The sequence below is a fragment of the Aptenodytes patagonicus genome, chromosome 27 (genome assembly GCF_965638725.1).
Source record: "Aptenodytes patagonicus chromosome 27, bAptPat1.pri.cur, whole genome shotgun sequence".
Taxonomy (NCBI): Eukaryota; Metazoa; Chordata; class Aves; order Sphenisciformes; family Spheniscidae; genus Aptenodytes; species Aptenodytes patagonicus.
In genome coordinates this window covers 3,047,670-3,065,504 of record NC_134975.1, presented here as the reverse complement: position 1 = coordinate 3,065,504, position 17,835 = coordinate 3,047,670, and the positions used below count along the sequence as shown (strand labels likewise).

General features: G+C 61.7%; 3 protein-coding genes across 3 annotated transcripts in view; 1 reads left to right on the top strand and 2 right to left on the bottom strand.

The window, feature by feature from the left end:
* Positions 1-4,330: 4,330 nt before the first annotated feature.
* On the bottom strand, positions 4,331-6,281 carry LOC143171444 (inhibin beta C chain-like). Its single transcript, XM_076360418.1, has 2 exons — positions 5,993-6,281; positions 4,331-5,172 (listed from the first exon to the last, which is right to left on the bottom strand). Exons 1-2 carry the CDS (start codon positions 6,279-6,281, stop codon positions 4,412-4,414), a joined length of 1,050 nt encoding a protein of 349 aa, XP_076216533.1. The 3' UTR covers positions 4,331-4,411.
* Positions 6,282-13,967: 7,686 nt separating this feature from the next.
* Positions 13,968-16,672, bottom strand: INHBC (inhibin subunit beta C). The gene is made up of 2 exons (XM_076360366.1): positions 16,312-16,672; positions 13,968-14,710 (listed from the first exon to the last, which is right to left on the bottom strand). The coding sequence occupies exons 1-2, from the start codon at positions 16,655-16,657 to the stop codon at positions 13,968-13,970; spliced, it is 1,089 nt and encodes a 362-aa protein (XP_076216481.1). The 5' UTR covers positions 16,658-16,672.
* Positions 16,673-17,752: 1,080 nt separating this feature from the next.
* The window catches only part of R3HDM2 (R3H domain containing 2), a 62,470-nt gene continuing 62,387 nt past the window's right edge, over positions 17,753-17,835 (top strand). The window contains exon 1 of the mRNA XM_076360610.1: positions 17,753-17,770. The gene's annotated coding sequence lies outside the window, so the exon portion shown is untranslated. The remainder of the gene's footprint in view (positions 17,771-17,835) is intronic.

The window sequence follows — 17,835 nt, the reverse complement described above, 5'->3', positions numbered from 1 at the left end:
CACTTTGTGAGGCCAGAGCTGGGGTGCTCCCAGGCCTCCAGTGCCCCCGTGCTACCCTGCCCACCAGGGTCCCACTGCAATGGGGCAGCTAGATGGAGGCAGGGATCGGGCCTTTCTCCCCAGGTCTCCCAAGGGCAGCTGCACCCCGTGTGTCTGCCCAAAGAACCAGAGGTGCCAGGTGCAGGCTGTATCCCTAAGGTGATCCTGCCTCCAGTGGGCATGCTCTACAACCTCTTCCTTCCCCTTAAACTAGCCCTCCCATCCTTGCAGGTGATCCCATTCAGCCACTTCAGGAGATGAGCCCCCTCATTTCCACCTGGAAGTCCTCCTGCCTTCCCATCCTGCAAGCCACTGAGGTGTCCAGCAATCCTCCTGGGGCTGCCCCGATGGGTCCCTTCAGGAAGCTGCTCCTTCCTGCAGCTCTGTCCCCACCCCATTTTTCCCTAGTCCTCCCTCCCTGACTGCTGGGAAAGTGAGTCCAAAGCTACGAACCCCCTGCCTGGACAGCCCACGTGGGAGCTCTGGGCCCCAGATGGTGGCCTCATGGAGCCTTGCAGCCCAGAGCAGACAGGGCAGCGGGACGACTAGGGCTGGAGTGAGCCTGGACCAGGAGTGGGGCTTGGCAAAGGGCTGTTCCCTGGGGCTCCTGCGGGAGGAAAGCCTGCTCGGAGTGAGCACATGCCCCACCTTGTGCGTGCTCAGGTCTCCAGGTGACCCCAGACACACTTTTTGTGGGGGCATGAGCATTCTCACCCTGCCCCAGTGCTCAGCTGCTCCCAGCTCCTGCCAACTCCATCCTGCTCCCTGGGATGATGGCTGCCCGTGTCTAGTGTGAGCCTCAAAGGTGATGGGAGCTGTGCCACACACCCAGCCTGACCTCAGAGCCTCTTAGCAGGATTACCCTTGCTTGTGGGCACTCTGCCTTCCTTGGCATTAGCCTGTCTTCCCAGTGCCCCCGCGTGTCATCACGCACTGCAGGTGCCCAGTGCACCACAGGAGTAGCTTTATGCATGCCACAGTTCTGGGAAACGCCCTCTCCACTGACTGCATGGGACCCCCAGAGCAGAGGGACAATGTGGGGATTGCAGTACGAGAGAGATTTCAGGAGACACCTCAGCTCCCAGACGTGGCCTGCAAAAGACTGTTCCCTGCCTCAGTTTCCCTCCCTACTGTCCTAGTCTGAGGTTGGTTCCTGTCCCTGCCAGCCACCCCCAACACAGCGAGGGGTGAGTAGGGGTGTCTCTGCTCCTCAGGGAGGCCCCAGCACACAGGGGAGGTGGCAATGCCTGCACAGTTCCCCCCTTCCTCTGGCATGAGGGGAGAACAGCTAGCTGTGTCCTGGGGTGCCTCCAGACTGCTGCAGTGGATCGAGTCCCACAGCATCAGCCCCAAGGCAAGGCCAAGGTGGCAGGTGCAGGTGAGAGGGGTTGCCTGCATGCCCGTTTTGTAATAGGTATAAGTGGCTCCGCAGATCTACGCCTGAGCTGTGACCCCAGCTAAGCTGCCAGGAAAAGCCTGCCTGGGCACTGGGCACTGCACAGGTCCAGTCCTGCCGCCCACACTGCCATGACCTGGCCAGGCCTCCATCCCGGGGTCTGGGGACTTGCCCCAAGACCACCCACCTCTTCCCAAGGGGCCGTCTGCATGGCCAGGCAGGCCCAGGTCCATTTTGCCACCAGCTTTGAGCCCCCTGGGTGGAAAAAACACTTGGGCAGCTCCCCCCCCCAGCAGCTCTCAACTGCCAGACCCCCAACCCTGCCGCATCCCCCACCCCACGGTTAATCTTGGCCTCCTGTTTAGGAAAGTTAAAGCAGTTCAGAGCAGGGCCAGATGATCACCCAGATTAAAGATTTAATGGTACCACCACAGCCAGCTCAGCATCTCGGCTCTGGGCTGGTGGGTCAGTGTGTCAGTGAGTCAGCACATCATGCACATGCGTGTGGACAACCTCCCCCCAACACACATGGAAACACACATTCACTGCGACAGGGAAGATGCTGTGTTGCTGGCGAATGAAAACATGGTATCTGGTGTCTTTGTGGGATGCCTCCCTGCCCACCCCCCCAGGTTGCACTGGCTAGAGCAAGAGTGCTGATACAGGGAGGGAGCAGGGAGACTATAAAGACACTGTGCACATCCCCGTGCGCTTACCTGAAATCCACACCTGCAACTCTTGGCACGTGTATGGCAGCACACACTCCTGGGGGCACAGACACCGATAAGGTGCCCTGTTGTGTCAGCAACGCACGTGCTGGGTCTGTGGGAGTGCCTAGAAGGCTGAGGTATCTTGCAGGTGCAGTCAGCTTTTCCCCACAGGTGGAGATATTTTGGGGAGTGTGGGTGATGGCCATGCTGCCCCTGCAGCCTGGGGGGATGCCCACTGCGGCTGGCTGATGAAAGCTGCCCTTTGTCCGCTTGCAGGGCACAGCACAGGGCCAAGCTGGGAAAGCAAGTGGGTTTGTCCCCAGATAAAACAGCCCCAAACTGAGCTTTGAGCGGGCACTTGCGCAACAAGGACCCAGGCCAGCCATGTGGGATCCCAAAGGGATGAGCAGGCAGCATTGCCTCCCACTCCAGAAGCATCCCACCCCAAATTACGCAGGAGACTCCCCATCACCCATCAACTTGGGCATTGCCAGACTCTATGACTGGCTGCTCTGGGGTTGAGACTGAGGTCACTGCGTGGTGTTTAGGGGAACATATGAGCAGGGATTGGGGAGGTCAGTGAGACATGATTACGGTACAATCTCTGGTATTTGCAGTGGGGGCACAGGATTTAGGGGTGGCCTGTGGCTCACCATTTAAGGTCACCCCCCTGGGGCCAGAGTCTCCAGAGCTATGGCATTGTGCGCTCCGTTCGGGACTGATCCAGGTGGAGAACAGCATCTTCAGGTTGGGCTATGCCCCCCAGTAGTACCTGCCCTGCTGAGAAACAGCTGCTTTGATGCTCACATTACAGGACACCCCTCTCCAGCCCCCAGTGAGGTGGTACCTGGTTTCCAGCCCCTACCCTATCCCTGGGTCCCCCATCCACAGGGAAGAGCCCCCTGCATAGCCATGCTCACACAGGGTCTCAATGTGCAACACCCCATGGCCTCCAGGAAGTCCCAGAAGCACCACATCTCCCCTCACCTCCCAGCACAGCAGTGCTGTACACAGCTGCTGCTAATGGCTTGCAGCTCCTGTGCCACTCCAGCCCCAGAGCCCAGCATCCTCCCAGCCAGAGCCTGAGGTGTCTAGGCCAGGAGGAGGACCTTCTAGCCAAGCAGGACCATTTCCCCCACCCCATTCATGCAGGTGGTGCCAGGAGAAAGCAGTCAGAGCCTGGATGTTGCATTTCCACCCATTTATTGGGGAAGCTGCACCAACATATTAAAATAAATTAAAAGCACAGGCCGTGTGGGTGCATTGCATACGTGAGTATCAGGAAGGCAAAGGCAGAGTGGGATCTTCAGTAGAGAGGTGGGCAGACAGGATGGAGCACCAGGGAGTTCCAACAGTGGCAGAAACCTCTACCATAAAAGTAGTAATAGCTACAAAACTAGAGGTACAAAAAAATCTGTACCTTTAGTATGGTCTTAAAGGCAAAGTCTGAGTCAGACCTCCTCGTAAGGAGGCACTGGGCTGGAAGAGACCTGTCTGGTGGGGTGGGCAGCAGGGAAGAAAAGTACAAAACCCAGGGAAATGAAAGGGGAAATACACAGGATCTGGCCAGGAAGCAAGGCCATCCTTCATAGCTCCATATCCTCCTGGGAGCAGAGGACCATGTCTAGTCACTGCAGTTTTGGGGTTCTTGACAAAGTCATACCCTTCATCCTCATCTTCCAGGCCTGTTATTTGTGCCTCATTCAACCTGTCCCCAACAATAGGCCCAAATTTGATGCAGGAAGATTTGTTGCAGTAGAGGAAAAAAGCAGGACTGCCTCTTGTCCACCGGTTTCCCACTTGGAGGAAGCAGACCCATTCCCACCTTCCATTCTGCTCTCAAGGAGGCCAAGTCCCAAACTGTCACCAGACACTCTGAATGTGAACAAAGGAGGGCCCCCTCACCCCACACACAGAGGGGAACATGACCACCAGAAATGTGGGATCAGCTTGGGACCAGAGGAATGCTACCAGTCAGGGCAGGGATGCCCAGAGTCACCAACCACCCACAGCTCAGACTCAGGCAGTCTAATGTGGCCTTAGCTCTGTCCCACATGTCCCCAAAGACCCCTGCCCCAGGTGCTCTCTGGAGACAAACCCTGCTCCCTCTGATGAGACTCTCTCCCTCCCTCCCTCCCAACCTTTTCAAAGGGGTCCATTGCACCACGGTCTGACTCCAGCTCAAAGGAGCTCTCCAGGTCTCCCCCTGCCCACCCCAGAAAGGCAGTCCTGGAGAAGGGGGGTACCCAGCACAGCTCTCCCAGCCCTAGCTACAGCCACAGGCATCAACAATCATGTCAGGGATGTCAGTCTTGACAATGTTGCTATTGCGATCGAAGTAGAGGACAGAGAGGGGCCGGCGTCGCGTGGGCACACAGCAAGAGTGCCCTGATGCCTGGATGTTGTTAGCTTTGACAAGGTTGAAGACAGCTGTGTGGAAAGAAGAGGCCATCCCAGGGCTGCCTGCCACATGTAGAGGGCACTGGCCCACACAGTAGTTTATCTGGTAGCCCTCAGGCTTAATGATCCAGTCGTTCCAACCAATGTCACGGAAATCCACGTAGTAGTCCTTGCGGCAGCAGAGGTTGGAGTTCTGGCTGCAGCGGAGGCTGCGCTTGGCCACGTGGTGTCCCGGCTCCCGCACCTTTGCCTCGGCCACCAAGAAGGGCTGGTGGGACCGGCTGGCATTGACTATTGCCGTGATACCACCCCCATCCCCATGGCTTTCCAGTTCCAGCCGCAGGGTCCTGCGCTCTCCCCCAAAGAAACTCTGCAGGGCAGGCATGAGGGTGAAGGCATGCCAGCCACTGCCCTTAGCACTCAGTCGCCTCTCGCTCAGCAATGTGCGATTGCCCCCCACCAAATCACCTTCCCCACCAGCAAGGAAGATTCTCAGGGTGAGGCTGGCTACCAGGTCTCGGGGAACTCGAAGGTAGAGCCAAAGCTGAGCCTGCAGGATGTGAACATCCTGGTCTTGTGTACGGCTGAACTGGAACTGCAGCCCCAAGCCAGAGGGAGACGTGAGCTCTGAGGGGAGAAAGGGATGAGGAGGTGAATGCTGCAGGATGCTAGGGAAGGTAAGGCTGCACCACCATCCTGCACATCAAGGCCAATCTCTTTCAGCTTATTCTCAGGAAAGACCTACAAACTTCCCTCCCTCCACAGGGCCCTCAGTCCGTCCCATTCCCTGCCTTGGGAATGCTACCTGGAGGGGGGCAGTGTTGGAATGGGGGACTGTCCCATCCTGCCTGGCAGAATGGGCACAGAAGGGGGCAGGGGGCACCTGCTCCCACCTGGCCCTTCTGGCCCTTTCCCTTTGCTGCACAGCACAAGGCTGGAGTGTGTTTCCAGCACCCCCCCACCCCCGAGCTAGTCCTTGCAGCTCCTGAGTCCAACTACTGGGAGTCCCAGGGACCCTGGGTTGCCCCCACCCTTCAGGAAGGGGACAGGCATTGCAACACTTCAGGTGTAAGGTCCCAACTGGCCCATGCAGGAGCAAAAGAGAGGCCATCTCTCCTTCTCCCAGGCTGAACCTTCCTGCATCAACAGTGCTGGGAGGTCACCAGTGCAGAGCAGGTGCATTAACTAATGATTTAATTACAGCCTGCATGGCTCCAGGCACCCTCACTTCACTGCGAGGAGGCAGATGGCCAGGACCCTGGCCCCAGCAGTGCTGCAGAGCCCCGAGGTTCAGTGGCTGCACATCCTTGTGGGTCCCCACCATCCCAGGGCAGGGAGACCCTGTCCCAGGGGCCGGCCCAGCAGGGGCCTGCCCAAGGTCTCCCGCGGTCTGGCACCGGGCACAGCCCTGCTCACCCCCGCCCCGTCGGGGGCCCCGCGCACCCACCTGGCTCCGCGAAGCTGATGATCTCGTAGCCCCGCTCGTCGTCGTCGGGGCCCCGGCGGGCGCCGCCCGCCTGTAGCCGCCGCAGGGCGCGGGCCACGGCGGCGCGGGGCACAGCGTGGGCGAGCCTCGGCCGCTCGCGGAGCCGCAGCTTCTCCAGCAGCTGCCGCTTGGCCACCTCCTCCAGCAGCCGCCGCTCCGCGCCTGCCGCACACGACGGGCAGCGCGGCTCCGCCGCCGCGCACAGCACCGCTGCCAGCAGCAGCCATGGGCCCGCGCCTCGCACCGCCATCGCACCGACGGGACGGACCAGGCTGGCAGCGGGACTGGCGCGGTGCGGCCCGCCCGCTTTGGGCACCTGCGGCCGGGGGCGGACCCGGCGCCCCCCCGCCATTGGCCGGCTCACCTGCCTGTCCCGTCCCGTCGGGCCGCGGCCGGGGCGGGGGATTACCGGGATTAGCCCCCCCGCGGCGGGGGAGGGTGGTGGACAGCGCCCCTCTGTCCCGGGGGAAGAGGCTCCGCGAGCAGCGGGGCGCTGTCGCCCGCACACACCCCCCTCCCCGCTTCGTGCGAGGCCGTCGGGTCCCCGCGGGAGGGGTCCCCCGGCCAGGCACGGGCCTCGAGGGGGGCCGAGTACCTGCCTCCGGCCCCGGCCTGGCCCGCGCTGCGCCCACGGAGGGCACCGCGGGAGCTGGACACGAGTGGGGGGGACACACGGGAAGCTGTGCACGGGGGGCTTCATATGGGTGTGCACAAATAGCAGTACATGCAGAGATGTGTGCCCAAGGGACTTGTACATGCATGTGCACGTGGGCTCTGCCTGCCTGCAGCTCATCCTAGCATCTACGCAGGGGTGCAGATGGACCCGGCCAGGCACCCCCGCAGGGGCAGCAGGGCGCTGAGCTCCTCTGCCTGGTCCAAAACCTGCAGGAAGTGAGGGCTGGGGCAAATCCTGTCCAGGCGGAGGAGCACTGGTCCCGGAGCAGCCTGCCAGATGGATCCCAGCCTCACCTGCCTGCCCATGGAGCCTGCAGACCTGCCCCCACAGCCTGTGCATTGCCCCCCAGGCACGCCCTTAGCCATCCTAGCAGGGCCAGTCTGGTTTATTGCTGACAGAGGATCCATCAGGGATCAGGAGTGGTTCCCAGGATGATCCCTGCAGCTCTCTGGGGACTGTTCACACCTCTGGGCTTTTGTCACTCCTACCATGTGATGAGTTTGGGGGTCTGAGCCTATCCTTTGGACTGCCTGGTCCAGCCTCACCCCAGAACAGAGCTGGGCAGGGCCAGCAAAGGTGTATACTATGCCCCCTCCTCCCCACAAATTAAAATGGATGTTTGCATGTACTGAGGGCTCATGAGGTGGCAGCCAGCGTCACATCAACCTGAAGATGTTCTTCAGATTCTTAGCCCCGGATACTGTGCTTAGAGCAGGGCGCACAGCCTGAGCCAGGGCAGGGTCCTGTAGAAATCTCCCGAAAGTGGTGTGAGGTGCCGTGTTGTTGGGGGAGCGGGAGAGCCTAGCACTCTTGTGCCAGAGCAGGGAACCCACAGAGTGCAGTGGGAACCTGAAGCCCAGCCAGCCCTTCAGGCATGTCCTGTGCCCACCGTGCTGTGCAGCACTGACTCCAAGGTCTTGACCACACAGAGCCCCAGTCTCTGGCCAAGCACAGAGGTGACGTGTAAACAGAGTGGGCTGTCTGGGAAAAAGCACCCACCGGAGATGATGCAACTATACTGCAAGGGGCAAAGTTCTCAGCTGGCTGGGCCTGCTGGCAGCTCCCAGAATAGCCCAGGAATGTCAACAGGGAGGAAAGAGTGGGCACAGCCTGGCCTGGGAGCACAGCTCCCACAGGGCCTGTGAGCCCCAGCTGCAGGCAGCACACAGGCAGCACTGCCTGGGCACCACAGGACTGAGCAGATGGCACTTTCATCCAGGCAGAGGTGCACTGTGCATGCTCACAGTGCACATGCAATCACTTGCACAGATGCTCAGTGGTACATACCACATCTGCACACTCCCTTGCAAACACATGTTCAGTCCCCCATCCCAAATATTTGGATACATGCTCCGTTTGTGGACACGCTCACACATGTACCACATGCCCATTCCCCTGCCTTTTATTCCATGTTGCCATACTGGAAGTGGAGCGTTTCCTTTCTGACTCTCAGGGCAGGTTAAATTCCCCACAGGGCAGGGCTGCTCCTGCCTTCAACCCATGGAGGAAACCAGGTCCCTCTGCCTGACGCTCTCCTCACATGCAGCAAGCTGGAGGGAGCCCCAAGCTGCATCACTGAGTGGCGCTGGCCCAGGTGCCAGGGCAGGGGGGGGTCGTTAAAACCTCTGTGTCACCACCACCTCCCAGCAGCCACACCACAGCTTCACACATGCAGGAAAGGGAAACTGAGGCATGATGCCGTGCCGAATTCCTCCTTCCCTGCCAGATCTGCAGAGCCAGGATCAGGGCTGTGGCACAGCATAAAACAGGAGGCAAAGAGCTGTGGCAAAAAGGGTGAATTACTCTCTAACCCACCATCCTTTCCAGGCTGGGGAGCAGGGTCTCCCCAAAGGGATTAATCCCTTCAAACCTGCCAGGATCCCTCTGCACTCATCAGCACCCCATGGCTGCCCCCATGAATCCCCATTTCACCTCCAGCTTAGCAAGAACATCCGATCTGCCTGCCCCCTCACACCGCAGCTGCATGCACCCCTGTGCACTCTGGCCCACCAGATCTAGGCCAGGGGTCAGCGCGGAGCTGTGAGTGGTTCTTGCACCCATTGCATAAGTGTGTTGTTGATTAAGCAGTTCCCAGAAAGCAAAGCCCAGGGATCGGCCTGACCAAAATACCCCTTCTGGGTCCCCCCAGGCCCAGCACTTGCTGCACACACGGCTTCTGGGCCTCTGACCTCATGTCCGGTGGGGCAAGCGTGGCACCTGACAACCTGACCGAGAGGTGCCAACGGACTGGGTTAAGCAGGATCCCCCCCAAGAGCTCATGCACCAGCACCTGAGCATGGCTCCTGCCAGAACACCCACTTCTGCGCTGCTCTGCCACCGATGTCAGCCAAGGAAGTGCCAAAGCCAGCTGTGACCCTTGCCCGGGGGCCATGGCATAGGCCAGGCTCCGGCACTGAAAAGCTTCGTCCCCACAGGCCCCTCTTCCCTGGAGCAAGTGCTGGAGGCCACAAGCTGGAGGAGTATCCAGGCTGGAGGCTTGGGGGAACAGCTGACAGGGCTGGCAGCGCAGCAAGTGCTGGAGCAAGTGCCAAAGGCTTCCGCAGGGGCAGTGCCGCGGGGGGCAGTCCGTGCCCCTGGGGTCGAGGGGCCAGCACAGAGTGGGAGGCCGGGGCAAGGACTGGTGGAGGGCTAGAGGCACTGGGCTGGCGGGGCCGGGCAGTCCGGGGTCCAGCCGTGGGAAGGGAACGAGGCCAGGGCTCACGGCCAGGGAGGGAAGGTCGGTGGCCGTGCTTCCCTCGGCGCCCGCGCTCCTCATCCCGCTGCAGCGGGCCGGGCTGCCTCTCCCGGCGCCCGCCAAGGGAAGAGGGGCTAAGGAGCGGCCTGTCCCAACCCCCTGCGGCCAGTCCCGGCCCGGCGCCGCTGTCCCGGCCCGGCCCGGCACTTCCCCGAGCCGCGGCGCCTCTCGCGGCCCGCGGGCGCCGCCCGGCGGCGCGGGGCAAAGCCGCTCCCGGTCCCGCGGGCTCCACGGGGGCCGCTCAGCTCCGCCGCGGGGCCGCGCGGGCCGGGGCTGGCGGGCGCCGGGTGGGCGGGGGGCGGCCCTTCGGGACAGGGCGGCCCTTCGGGACAGGGCGCCCAGGGCGATGAGCGCTGGCGGTCCCGCGAGCTCCCCCCGCATGGGCGCTCAGCGGGGGCCGGCTGTGGGGGACCGGCACCTCGTACCAGCCGAGCCGCAGCCGCCCAGCGTGGATCGCTGGGTGTCTCCGAGCCGGGGGCTGCTGGCTGGAAACTGCCCGTGAGACTGAAAATTAAAAATTAGCCCTTTATAAGGCAACACCAGGGGCTTTCAGGAATTCCCACCCCTCCCCTGAGAGCCAGGCCCTGCCAAGGGACGCCCTGGCACACCGTGCTTGGACCTTTGCTTCAGGGTCTGTTGATACTGGCAAAGGCTCCTTCCAGGAGCCACCGGCAGCAGCTGCACATCCCCATCCCGTCCCAGAGCAGAGGCCGAGGGGACAGCACCTCGTGGAGCCTTGTGTTCCCCCGTGTCAGATCTGGCACAGCCCAAGTGCTGTGTCAATGCTGTCTGCATGGCATCTCCCATGCTGTGCCAGACTGGGGGGACTGGGGGGGGGGGGGGGCTCCCCACCAGGCTTACTGGTCCCAGCAGGACCAGCGCAGCAGTATTTCACGGCAGCTGGGCATGCCTGCCTGAGACACCCCTTCCAAAGCCCCCTGAGTGAACAGGGGACCCCAGCAGAAGTGTGGTGTCACAGCAGGGGGAGAGGGGACACTGTAACGTGAACACCACCCTCATCCCTGCTCTTTTCCCACCAGCAAAGGAGGAGTGGATGCCCAGTGGGAAGTTGCATCCTGCTCCTCTCAGGTTTTCTGTTCTGCTTCCTGAAGAGCCTGACTTGGTACTCTGCCTTCACACTTACACCAAGATTACTTTCGCTGATGAGGGAGAAGACTTGCAAAATAAGCCAGGACTGTGGTGAAGCCCAGATAGTCACTTTTCCATGTGCAGCTTGTTAGGGCTATAAATACACAGCTCCTGCCTGGGCCACCAGCTGTGGGGGCTGAGCAGCTCCTTGTGTGTGCTGGGGGGCCCTGCCCACCGTGGGCCCCTGCCCTGGGCCAGCCCCACGGCAGGCAGGGAGGGGTCTGTGCCTGGCTCCAGGGGATCACCTTTCCTTGACTGCACCCTCCTCACCCTGCAGTGTTCCCCAGGTGGGAGTGCCACCATGGGATTCCTGAATCTTGATCACCCTTGTCCCATGCTGCAAGTGGGGAAGGGGCTGTAGGCTGCACCCAGGTGTCCTGTTTTCTGTGGGGGTGGGACAAGCTGCATGCATGGAGAGGAGGGCCTGTGTTGCGGAACCCTGGACGCTGCTCATCTGGGGAACCTCTGACCTGAAGGCACCGGAGAAGGCATGTTTTCAGGTGGTTGGCAAACCCCCAGAACAATGTGTTCTGCCCTAGTCTCAAGCTGCCAGGGACAGGGAGGGGCCTCAGAGACTAGGACCCTTCTTGGGGGAGCTGCTGCTAACCCAGGCACCCCGAATCAGCAGGACCTTCATGTCCATTGGGATGCAGCTGCCCTGTGGGGCTTGGGCTGGCTGTACCATAGCCCAGGTGACAGAAGGCAACATGGTGACAACTCATAGGTCCAGGGAAGTCTGGACCAGGAGATGCCCCCCATCCCTGTGGCTGAGGGCAGGGGGCAGTGTCCCCACAGGGCTGGCAGGGAGAGCCCGCTGTGTGTCCTGTGGTGTCCAGAGAGCGCATGTGCAGCCCAGCAAAGGGCAGAGCTGGGGTTTGAGGAGCAGGTAGCGAGAGGGGACCATTTCAGGCAAGGCACCTGTGCCCTGCAGGGACTGTGCAGCCAGCAGCCGGCCCTGCTCTGCTCTGAGCCCTGTGGGGAGTGGGGGAAGTGGCCAGCAGGAGTGCTGCGAGGCCAAGAAGGGGAACTGGGGGCATTCCAGCACTGCTTGAAGGCTTGCAGCACCTACAGATGCCTCAGCTCAGGGTCTCGGGCTTGTGCTGCCCTGAGCTGAGGCATCTATAGGACCACAGGGCCCAGCCAACAACTCCTCTGCCCCTTCACTCGGCCCCTTTCTGCCCATGCCTGCAGCAGCCTAGAGAGCTCAGCACTGGCCCCAGGAAAGCTGTTTGTTCAATAAATACAGACAGTGAAAAGAGGCGTTGGAAAAAGAAGGGAAAAAACCAGAAAAAAGCAAACACCAAACCCTCTGAGTTTGCGCAAGTGGCCTTGGGTCCCAGACAGTATTGATCCTCGAGTCTTCCACCCTGCCTGTGCAGCAGCTGGGTCAGCGCGAACCCTTCAGGTCTGAGTCCTGGAGGCACCAGGGCCTGGAAGCCCGGATCTCAGCACAGTGGCTGCTGTGACCTGATGGGGAGATGCGGATCCCGGCTCCAGCTGGGCTCGGTGGGAGCGCCTGCCTCAGGATGCATGCAATGTGGGCAAATGCTGTCTCCTGCTAGTGGTTGTTCCATCCATGCACATCCATGACCTGTGTCACAGGTCCTCCGGGGCAATGTGCATCCTGGTCCCCGCTCCAGCCAGAGCTGTTCATGGCTCTGACCACCCCTGCCTGATCCTGGAGTGGGACAGCACATGCAAAGCTGTCCTTCAAGCCAGATGGGGAGAGGGTCTGGCACCACCCTCCTCTCTCTGCCAACCCACTTCCCGCTTGGTTCAGCTCTGTCTCCAGCCTCTGGGGTGGGGTCGTCAGTGCTTGCAGGGTGGACCACGGCATTGTGGTCACCCAGCTCCACCCCAGCCAGCTGCATGCACCTCGGGGGATTGCCCCAGGAGCTCCCCTCGTGAACCTCCCTCTCCCACCCCCAGCACCCTCTCCCTGCTTTCTCAGCCTTCACACATGGGGGACATGTGGGAAGCAGTGGAGAAACCCTAACACAAGATTACGTAATGGAGCTGATGTGTCAGAGCTGCCCTTTGCCCCCAGCTCTCACGGCACTGACATGTCCCACTTTGCCGCCAGCCAGGCTGGTGAGGCGCAGTGAAGGGGGCAGCTGCTCCGGGCCACGGGCCAGAGACATGCCGAGAGGTTGCTCCCCAGTAAGGGAGCTGGCGTGGGGTTGTAGGCAAGGGTGGGTGTCCTGGGCACCATGGCTTTGGCGGTCTTGCCTAGCAGTCTCTGTCCACTTCAAAAGGGAGAAGAGTTGCTCAGTTCTGTCCTGATTTGGGACAAGAATGGCCAAATACTGATGGTTTTGGTGGAATGGAAAATTTGGCCCAACCAAGGAATGGTACCTTCCCCAGCAGGAATCACAAGCCCCCTGTGTCTGGGGGCTTCCATACCATGCCCTGGACCCAGCTGAGACAAGTCAGGGGTTCTGCATCCCCCTGGGAAAGGCAGCCAAGGGGCAGAGAGCATGAGAGCTGTGGGGGCCAGCAGCACTGTAGTCTTTGGGCACAGTGCATCCTGGTGATGGGTGCCTAACCTCGCTGCCTGGGTTTTATAACCAAGTCGTTGGTTAGAAGAGGACTGCACATGGCAGAGTGGGTCAGTTCTGTGCCATCTCGGAGCTGTCTGTGCTAGGGCACGTCCACCACCTTGCACCTTGGGGAGAGGTGGAAGGTGAGCTGGCTAATGACAGGGCACACGTGTACACATACATGTGCACACACTATGGCTGGGAGTCTTTTATTGAATACCAGGTAGCTGGGATGCTTGGAGAGGGAGACACTTTCCTCCCACTGGGATCAGTTTCCCCTTCCTCACCCCCCTCAACCTCATGTCCAGCTGAGGAGTGGGGCCCCGTGGATGGCTCTCTCCCCTGTGGCCTAGCCATCCCCCAGCATCTTTTCGGCTTCTATCTCCCCCAGCAGCCTGAGGTGGCCACTGCTGGGACCTGTTACCTGAAGAGCACACGTTTGTGTTGCAGCACTGAGGGCTGCACCATGGCCTTGGTCTGGGACCAGCAGCAGGGTGAGCCAGGGCTGCCCTGAGCCGCTCGGGGAGTCATGCTCTGCAGAGTCCTGCAGGTAGAAGTGTCTGGTGTCCATCAGGAGCCCGTCTCAGAGGCCGTGGCTCATGGGCAGAGAGGAATCCATGGGCAGATCTGAAGGGGGAAAAGAGCCATGTGGGAGGTGAGGGAGGAGAGGACTTGCAGATTCAGCATCACCCTTGATGCTTCAACTTCAGGAGAAGAAAACACCTTGGCATGGTTCTCGCACTGCCAGAGAGGGGCCGGGAGGAGGGGAGCCCTGTGCAGCACAGGTCCTGCCCTCCTGCCTCCTCAGGCAGCCGGTCAGGTACAACCACAGGCATCGACAATCATGTCGGGGATGTCGGTCTTAACAATGTTGCTGTCCCGGTCATAGTAGAGCAGAGAGAGAGGGCGACGCTGCGTGGGCACGCAGCAGGAGTCCACGGCTGCGTCCGCGTTGTTGGCTTTGATGAGGTTGAGGACAGCTGTGTGGAAGGAGGCGGCGAGGCCAGGGATGCCAGCCATGTGCAGGGGGCAGAGCCCAGCGCAGTAGTTCATGTGATATCCCTCTGGCTGGATGATCCAGTCCTCCCAGCCAATCTCCTTGAAATCTACGAAGAATTCCTTGCGGCAGCACATCCGAGAGTCCCCACTGCAATCAATGCCACGCCGCTGGACCCGGTGGGGCGTCCTGGCCCGGGCCTGGGCTGCAACAAATGGCCAGTGGGAATCACTGTGGCCAGCCAGGAGGGGAGACCCCCAGTCCTCTGCCACCTCCAGCTCCACAGTGAGCCTCTGGCTCCCTTGGCTGAAGAGGCTCTGGACAGCTTGGCCCACGTCCAGCGTGGCCCAGCCGGCCCTCTGCACCTCCAGCCGTGTCTCACTGGCCACGGTCATGTTCAGCCCCGTCAGGTCTGGCTGCAAGAGTCTGACGGTGACAGGATGTGTCCCGGGGCCGGGGACTGCCCAGAACAGGTAGAGGGTGGCTTGCAGGATCTCGGTGCTCCCAGCCAGCTCCCGTGTGAAGTGGAAATGCAGGCGAATGCTGCGGGAGGTGGAGGACCCTGTGCACAGAACCGAAAGCAGAGTCAGGGGGTGAAGGGAGGAGGGAGGGGCTCCCGCAGCTGGGGGCCACTGAGTTGGAACAAATGGGAGGTATATCCAAACCAGGGAGCAGGGCGCAGTACATACAGGTGTCGAGGGGCCCCCACTTCCCTGCACTGCTGCTGCTCCTCCTTCTTATCCCGCTCTAAAGCAGCAGCATCTGGGCCCGGTGCTGAATGCAGCAACCCGGCTTGGTTCCACCTCCTCTGGCCTGAAACACCCTTGTCAGTGAAGCCGCTGGAGGATTTTGGAGTAGGTTATCTGGCTGTGTAAACCAGCCTTGGATTTAAGGCAGTCACGCTGATTTGTACCTCCAGGATTACCTCTGCTTCCCATGGCTGGAAGCATCACCTGGCATTGCTCCAGCATGTCCCACCCTTGCTGCTGCTGAGGCTGCAGAGCCGCCTCTCCTCCTCGCGAAGGAAGGGCTGACAGGGACCGTGAGAGCAGCGCTGGGCTCCTTGGCACAGCTCTGCCAGTGAGGACACAACCCCCCTCCTCTGTGGTCTGGCACAGCGCAGCAGGGCGAGAGACTGGGCTCAGCCCTGTGGTTCACGCTGGTTCTTCCACTTCCAGCAGACACTCCACTGAGCCAGGAGACAACTCCCCATTGTCCTCATGTATGGGAACACAATGTACTGTGGAGGAGCATTGTTCCCAGACGTCTTCAAGGACATGGCAAGCCCTCGCCATCCCACAGCAGGCATGCAAACCACACAAAGGCCTGCAAGGGGAGTGTGTGCCCCCCACACGTCATCAAGCAGCAGTCTGGGCTGGGCAAAGTGATGGTGCAGAAGGATGCTCTGCAGGATGGAGCGGTGATTCTGCTTCTTTCCAAAGAAGGTTGCATTTGCCTGGGAGAAGTGGGGGGTACAGGACCCTGTTTTTCCAGTGGTACTTGTCAGGACCCCTGAGCACGTTTTGGGAGAGCTTTCTCCTCCCAGGAATGCAGCTGATTCTGGAGTGAAATGTGGCAGCCCACCACTTCGGGTAGGAAGTGGAGACACAGCTGCGTGTGGGGAGCAGATGGGCTTTGGAGACCTAAGTCCACACACTGTGAGCTGTTGGGGAACCTAGGCTTAAAATCATATTTTGAAAAACATGGCCATCTGACCCCTCCACCTCTAGCACAAGTGGGGAGGGTTCAACAGAAACGGACAACAAATTCACATGATACAGCAGTCCATCTTCGCTCCTGCGCCCACCCCCTTGCCCCAACATGTCCCATATGTAAATGAGAGGGGCCCCAGAGCCTTAGTAGTGCTTCCCCTGCCTGTAGCGAGGAGCGGCTGGTTGGGGTAAGCTTGGGACGTGGATGCAAAGGTTCTGGATATGGTGCCTCTCATTGCCAGTCCTTCCAGCAGCAGTGTGCCCACCGGCCCGGTGCATAGCCTGGCATTGCTTGCAGGAGCGTGATGCCCCTTGTGCAGAGCTTTTGAAATGCCTGTGCAGAGGAGGAAACCTCTCACCACCTTCCCCCAGGCAAGGCCTTCCTTCCCACTGTGCCCCCCACCTTAGGGCCCATCCCACCATGCCCATGGGATGCGGGGTCTGTACAGACCTGACTCGGCAAAGCTCAAGATCTCATATTCCTGCACACCCATCCCAGGACGCAGGTGTGGGATGCTGCCATCATGGGGCATCCCTGGGGAGACGGCCGTGTCCATGTGCTGCGCACGCATCCTGCGGAGCGCGGTCAGCAGGGCCCCCCTGGACGTGGGCTGAGTGATGTTGGGCCTGTCTGGCAAGCGGAGCTTGGAGAGGATGCTCTGCTTTGCCAGCGCGATGAGGACGTCCCGCTGCGTGGTGGGGGCCAGGGCCGCCAGCCCACAGGCTGGGCACCACACTCCCTTGGGAGTCGCTATCCTCAGAAGGCTCAGGAGCAGGAAAGCCACCGTGGCTGTCATCTCTGGTGCCAGGAGGTGACAGCTTGGGGGTCTCGGCAAACAGCGTTCCTCCAACTGTCCGATAAGCCGAAGTCAAACCGGGACAGCAGCGCTGGGGCTGGGAGAGCAGAGCACAGCAGCAGGATGGCAGCGCTGGACTCCGCAGGAGCAGAGAGTGAGGAAGGGCTTGTTCTCCTGACGTGGCCACAAATATTGGCTGATCCCGGGCAAGATAAACGCCCCTGTGATCCCGCAGGAGCCTCTCTTGGGCACGGGGCAGCCGCGGCACAGCTCGCCCCGGGTTAAGGTGGACCCGGGCGGATGGCGCTCCTGCTCAGGGGGCTCAGCCCGGGGCTGCCCGCTCGGCAGAGGCTGCCCGGGGGCTGGGGCTCAGCTCTGGGCAACCTGCTCGGGCCAAGGGAGGCTACCCCGGTCCCACCCCGCTGCCCACCCCAAGGGTGGGCGCCCAGGCAGATGGCAGGGGTCCCCGCGTACGGCCCCCTGGGCGTACGGCCCAGGGCGCGGTGTGGGACCCCCCCATGGTGCGGTGCGGGACTCCCCGGGGGTGGGGGCGGCTCCCGGGCAGAGCCGGCATCCCGCGTGCTGCGCGCTGGAGGGCGGGGCCAAGGGGGGGTGGAGACTGGCGCCGCGGCGGCGGCCCCGCCCCCGGGCCCTCCCCTCCCCATGAAGGCGGTGCCGTGGGCTGGCTCCGCCCCCGAATGGCGGCAGCATCTCTGCTCCCCGCTGCGCCCTCCGCCGCGCCAGGGGGCGATGCCGTGTCCACGGCGCCTTCCAGGGCACCGCGTCCAGCATGTTGCTACGACAACGGGCGCACGGCGGGCGCGGTATGGTGACGCAGCGCGCACGGAGCAGTGACGCAGCGCGCACGCCCGCCGGGGGAGGGGCCCGCCGCTTCTTTCCCTTTTTTTTTTTTTTTTTTTCCTGTTTCTTCCCCCTTTTCTTCCCATTCCGGCCGTCCCGCCCCCCTCCACCCCCACCCCGTCCTGTTCCCCCGTCCGCCCGCCGTCTCCGCCGCCCCGCCCGGGCGGCCCGCGCTGGCCCAGGCCCGGCCCGCCCCGGGGTGGTGGCGGCGGCGGCGGCCCCGCGGCGCAGGGCCCGGCCCGGCCCGGCCCGGTAAGTGCGCGCTGCCGGGGGTGGGGGCCGGGCGCGGTGGTGGGCCGGGGTCGGAGCCCGAGCCG